Here is a 6379-nt window from a genome sequence, read left to right on the forward strand (position 1 = left end):
GAGTTAGTGAATACTGAACCGTTGCTCCTAGGGCATATACAGAGTCAGGTTCAGGTGAGTCTTTGATCACACTTTTGCCAACCCATCAATAACCTAACCTTGCTTTCTGTGTGTTTCTGTTTAAAGACACCTTAGTTAGTACATATTGCTAGTTCATGAACATTGAATTCGTAGTCAATAGCACTGTAACTTATGCCTATAAAAAGCTTATGTAACACATCTCTGTAAGGCAGACTTCTTGCTCTTAGGAACACTGGATGACCCTATATTTGGGGGCCATTTTAAATAGCAAAATCACCAACAAACAACACAAACATGCAAAGAACGTGGCACTAAATAGATTGAGAAAAGGACATATGTTAACAGTATGAGAGCCAAAACAAGAAGGCAGTATTGCCTTGTTCAGCCTTAGCTGGGAATGTGTGTGGGAGGTAATTTTTTTGCCATGACACAGGCCTACAAAGGTCCCCCAAAACACGAGTCATGATTTTAAGGTTACAAATTAACTTCAGTGAAGAGGAGAATTTGCAAATGCAGAATCTGGAAATACTGAAGATCAACCATAGTAATTTTGGTTAGAAGTCTATGCGATAACAACATCCCTGCTTTTCATGAAAATGTTAGATAATGGGGGAAGAAGTGAATAATGTGGAAAACGCTTACAGAGATCAAGTTACTGAGTGTACACTTGTGCCCCCAGGTGGCTAACAAGACACTAAGTATTGGAATATGCTTAAGGCTCAAAATGGCAAGGCATGCATTTTATAAAATAACGTGCCCCATAAGACAGGAGCTAAGGAACTCACATTGAACTTGGCAATGTGTGCAATTCTCTTTTTGGGTCCAGAAAGGTTTTGATAATACAACTTATCTAATCCCGTTTGCTTTCCTGAAGCCTAGTGGGAAAAAGATAAGAATTACCCAATTTCAGCAGACTACAGGCATATTTAGCACTTTTCCTGAAGAGCCACAGGAATCCAAGCTATAAAATACTAGCCAACTTATTAAGCAATAATTCACACAAAACGTAACTTGAATAATTTGACATGCATACACGACTACAGAGGATTCCTCTAAGCTGGGAAATCAACTGTAACCATGTAATACCGTGGCTTCTGCAGGCTGTCGAGTCTACATGACACTATAGCCAGCCAATTGTCAAGGTTTTCACCTTGTTGTTCTAATAGATTATTAGCCCCAAGTATTAGAGCGTATATATTAGATACGCCCGTTATATAATTTCTATTTCTACAGAGGGCAGAATAGAGTATGCGTTTAAGGGAAATGCCTTCAAATTTAGGAAAAGGATTTAAAAAAAAACGGACTGACCTGTTTAGTAGTCTCTCCCTTACAAGCTTCACTTTCTGTGAACTCTGTGAAAATTCGAAGGCATTCCTTCCTAGTGTCACCGGAATGAGAGGGAGTGTCCTCCTCAGTAGGTTCCTTACCAAAATCAAATTCGACTACCTTGCGGTCCTCAAAAGTAGTGAGGTCCCGACTATTGTCTGGTCTTTCCAACACTTCGCCTTCTGCACGCTCACCTGCAGAAGAGACCTGGGGCCGGCTTGAATACCAACCTTCAGTTTCTTCATTGTGAGGATTGCCAATTGTTTTTACATATTTTTTGTGATGTGGATAACTTTCATTATGCATTCTGTTCTGTTTTTCTTTGTCACTGAGAGGTGCATGAGGTATGCTTTCTCCGGAAATACAGACATAGTTTTTCCCACCACCACAGCTTCTCATCTTAGGGAGGTGGTTTTTAGCACGATTCAGGTTTACGTTACTTTTAATATCTAGTGAGCTATGCGTGAGCGATTCTGGTGGTTCTGATTTGTTACCGTCATCATCTACTTGTGTGGTTAGTTGGGTTTTATCGATTTTTTCCTCTTCTGTGCCAGTAATTTGAAGACTCCTCTCCTCTGGGGACATTATAGGTACCCTTTCATCCATATTCTGATATTTGAAGCCTCTCAATGGTTTAGGTTTCTTAGAAGTAGGCATGATTGGAGGTACATCTATTACAAGGTCATCTTCATCAGATTCTTGAAGGTTTATTGTAATTCTTATTGGTGAAACATGAGGCCTTTGGCTCTCCTGGGACATGTGGCGATTCTCATCCACAGATTTTTTCAAGTGGCAGACTTGCTGTTCGTCAGGCTCAGCCTGTGTCGCTTTCGATGCCCCAAGCAGCTCTGCAGAATAATTCAGCAAGGGATCATATTCAAGATCAGTTGCTGGACATTTGTGGTCCAGTACATACTTTCTGGCCTGACTCTCTTCATTCTTTGATGGCTCATGCCACTCTTCCTTTGGAAGCGGGCGATTTTCAAGAAAATCTTGCCTCATATTTGTATTCCTGAAGGAGGTCATGTGACTTTGTGATGGCTCTTCATGTGTTAAAGCAAGCTTGGAGAGGCTCTTCTGCTTTTGTTCAACCTCAGTCTTGACGGATTCAATTTCTTTGCTGAGCCTTTCCAGTTCTTCCATGGTTGTGCCTAGTTTTGTCAATGCAAGAGAAGTTTTGTTTTATCTTTAAAAATCACTTCAGATGAAATGCAGACTCCAGAATATCCTGGACAAGGAGTTTACTATCAAAAGGACATTAGCTCTTCCAAACCCAGCCATCTACTAACTGATCGGTTCCTAGAAGCAGAAGAAGTCAAGAACTAGCTCTGTTTAAGTCTTTGAAATGTCGAGCTCATCTCCATGACTGATTAAAGTACATTCGTGCCTTATTACTAAAGTGCCCCACCGATGTGGGGCCAGGTTTATACATAATTGTTAAACTCTGTCAAACATGATATAGTTTGGATATAGCCTATTGAGATTATTTACCAACCAATGACAATTTGGAACCAGTTCAAATACCCGAATGCCACTTACACCGAATTGTACATCGTTTCATACACCAATATATCTTCTCTAAGAAAACATTATTTAAAGCACTAGTCTTTCCTTAATTCAGTGGGCTTCAAAATTTTCATTAAGGTCCCTGGTAGTCTACTGATTGTCTCAAACATAAACTGCCCCCTTCCCTTGCCCACCAACATAAAAAATCTTAAAAAAAAAAAAAATCAATCAATAAAACAAAACTCTAGAGCAGCTGGATTCACACTCCTGAGAAAAAACCAGGATAGTAACAAGAGAAAAGGCTCACAGTAACAGCTGTTCCCAATACCTGGCAGCTCCTTTCTGACTTTTAACTAAGGAAATCAAAAGTTTCTTCCCTCTTTTCAAGATACATTTTCCTATATAATTTCTGGGATAATTTATACACTTCTCTCTTCTCTCAAACAAGAGATTTCAGATAGAACATGTGGTCCAACTTTTAACCTGTGAATTTATTTTCGATAATCCATATGTTTTGATAACACACATGCTGCTTTTTTACACAAGGAGCTCTCTCCTGGCTCAACAACCTCTTTTCCTGTTACATTAACACTGCTGAAATGTACAAGAATGGGTTACAAAGGTGAATGACATTTGGGGGGAGGAAGGAGAAGGCCAAGAGCAAGCCCCAAAACGAGAACTATCCTAGGATCCAAACATAAACGCCTGGATCTAATTTCTCTTTAAATAAATGCGGACAGGGGTCTAAACTCAGGATAACCAGCCGGAACTGCATTCTGGCATCAGCTGGGTTTCATTTGGTTGCCTTGATTGAGGAAGGACTGTTTAAGCAGTGGAAAAAAAAAAATGTGTTTATACTTTCTCTCCATCTCACAAGTTAAAAAAAAAACAAAAAACTTTTTTCCCCCACCAGAAGCTATATTTGGAGGGTTAATTTTGAAGTTTGAAGGCACACTTAAGAACCTTTGGTCAGGCTACAGGTGCCTGAGAAAATCTCCTTTGGATTATAAACACTTCTTGCTGCAACCAGGGTCCCACCGCACCTCTTTTCACCAGAGCATAGTAAACCCCTTAGAGTAATTCCATGATGGGTATGGGTGACACAAGTCCACGCACATCCATCTTACAGCCAGCAAACCTGTGCATGCCTTTCTAGGATCCAGCGCGGCGGGAGCAGGCATCTCCTGGTGGGTAGCAGGGAGACCACAGCCCAGCGAGCGCCGCTCGCCCCGCCTCCCTGATCACGTGACGACGTGGGCAGGGAAACCCATGTAGAAGGGGGCGTGTGCGCGGGGCTCTCAGTCACTGCACCCCATGTGCCCTGTCCTTTGGACCCAGGAAAGAGGGGCTCTTGAGACAACCAGCCCACTCCATCTTCCCGAACATTACTGCCCCTCCACGCCCAGGTTTCAGGAATCACGGGACCACCCAAAAGGCCTGAGAAAAACTCTCCCATTTAGGATCCCCATAGCACCATTACTGTTCAACATATCTCAAAACATACTTTTCACGGGAGGGATAAAGAAAAAGGGAATAGAGGTTGGCACTTAAGGCTCCTGATCCTGCATGTGATGCTGGGGAGATTTTGCTCTTGGAGACTCGGGGACAACTTGGTTCTTCTCCTAAAGCAAGAGCTTTTCTCTTTTAACATCCACCCTTAAGGAATTGCCCTTAAGTAGCCAGTAGGAAAATAGATCAAAGTACCTCTTTGTGGGCTGGGGAAGAGGCAGATTATGGGCATCAGAGAAAGGAAATAAGAGTCGAGACAGAATGCTTGGGAGACAGAGGTTAAAAAGCAATTTTTCATGACCTTTCAGGGCAAACAGATCTAGAGAACCTGCTGAGGAAATGTACGTTTGGTTAGTAGAGGACAAATGAGGCACCCCCACCCCCAACACACAGACAGACACACGTACACACCAGCCCGGGCTTACTTCTTGCTTCTCTCTCTCCTTACTTCTAGACCAAGCAAGAGGCCAGAGGTGGATACTAGTAAGGTTACCTGATATGCTTCATGCCCCACCCCCACTATAACTTGACTGAACTTTACAATGGTATCTGCAGTGGTCTCCACAAGCTATGCCAATTGAGGATGAGAAACCAATTTTTAAAAATATGGTTTACATCTCTTTTGGCCATTTAAACCATAGTAATGCAATATTGATTAATTCTCTAATACTTTTGAGTCCTGGAGAGAAGTTGGGTCATTAAAATGCGACTTACATCTATTTCTATCAAGGAAATTTTCAAGGGTGGGTGAAGAAAAGAGGTGGGAGTGAATGGTAGTCAACCCCTCACGCCCACCTGACATTTTTTTCCATAAGCCCTTTCTCACCCCTGGATTCAACATGGCTCCCATGGCTCCTCCACACCTGGAGGACTTTCAAGCAGCTGCAACCATCTGCCTCACTCATTTCCCATTGCATTTCCTGATGTCTGAACTGACAATACAAATGCTGGCACTGACCCCCGGGATGGTCCTAAGGGCACGGAAAATGGCAAAAGGACCCGGCAAAGGGTAGCATGGGCTACTGCTCAAGGCCACCCCTGAGTCACGATCTGTACACTCTCTAAGCCTACCTGAGATGAGCTGCCTTGCCACGTCTTTTCGCGCAGGGGTAGGTCTTATATAGTCCCAAGCTACTCAAAGGCGGAGCTTCCTAGCTTTCCCAACCAATGGTAAGACTCGGGCTGGAGTCAAGGGAGAAAACAGGGAGTGAGCAAATGACTGAGAATCCACAGTAGGGGAAGTGGCAGGTGAGTGGAAAGAGTGTGTCTATCCTCCATGGGGAAGGTTCATAGAGGCATAAGCTAGGGGTGGGGAGAACAATTTTCCAAAAACTTAAAGGACCCTCAGTTAAGGAGCCTTCCACCATATTTTTGTGGGGCTGACCTTGCTCCTAAATAGCGTCCTTTGGTTTTTGTTATATTTGACTGTTAGCCTTCACGGAACACAGAGAGAACCATGCTTTGGAAGAACATCTTAGTTTTGCCCCTCTCCCTCAGGTGATCTTAGACAAGGCATCTGACTTACCTGAGTTTTCATTTGTTGATCTGTGAAATAAATGTGCTTTTCATAGGGTAATAGAATTCAGTGTGATATAATATACCAAACTGCCTAACATAAAGTAGGTGAGAATTTAGGAAGGCAATGAAACCTAAGTTCTCCCCCAACCCCCAGCTCTACACACATCCACAAAAGACCAGATGCATGTTCCTAAAATCTTTCATGTTGAAACTAATTCCTCAAAGTAAAACAATATCCATATTCCATGGGTCTTCTTTGTAAACTGAAATACTCCTGGGATGGAGAGCCTCCTAAGTCACTGAGAAGTTGACGACTTTTAAACAAGAATGCTAGGAGGCTCTAGTGCTAATTTAGTTTCATTTCTTGATAGGGTACAACTGTTTCACCAGTAAAACACAAACAGGTGTGTTCTTTTTGCTTTGGGGTGGGGCGTAGGTAATTGTGATTACCCTGAAAGTCCTCAGAATACAGATAAGATAAATATCTAAATGTCTTCAT

The 6379-nt window shown here is 42.5% G+C and overlaps 1 protein-coding gene across 1 annotated transcript in view; it reads right to left on the reverse strand.

Annotated features, from left to right (window-relative positions):
- The window catches only part of LOC122475109 (putative exonuclease GOR), a 42106-nt gene extending 35777 nt beyond the window's left edge, over nt 1–6329 (reverse strand). Inside the window, exons 1-2 of the mRNA XM_043566798.1 lie at nt 1330–6329; nt 807–896 (exon numbers count right to left, since the gene is read on the reverse strand). Of these exons, the coding sequence (XP_043422733.1) occupies nt 807–896; nt 1330–2490 (1251 nt within the window). The 5' untranslated portion in view covers nt 2491–6329. The remainder of the gene's footprint in view (nt 1–806; nt 897–1329) is intronic.
- Nucleotides 6330–6379: the final 50 nt, after the last annotated feature.

Source organism: Prionailurus bengalensis, chromosome D4 (genome assembly GCF_016509475.1).
Source record: "Prionailurus bengalensis isolate Pbe53 chromosome D4, Fcat_Pben_1.1_paternal_pri, whole genome shotgun sequence".
In the NCBI taxonomy this organism is placed as follows: domain Eukaryota; kingdom Metazoa; phylum Chordata; class Mammalia; order Carnivora; family Felidae; genus Prionailurus; species Prionailurus bengalensis.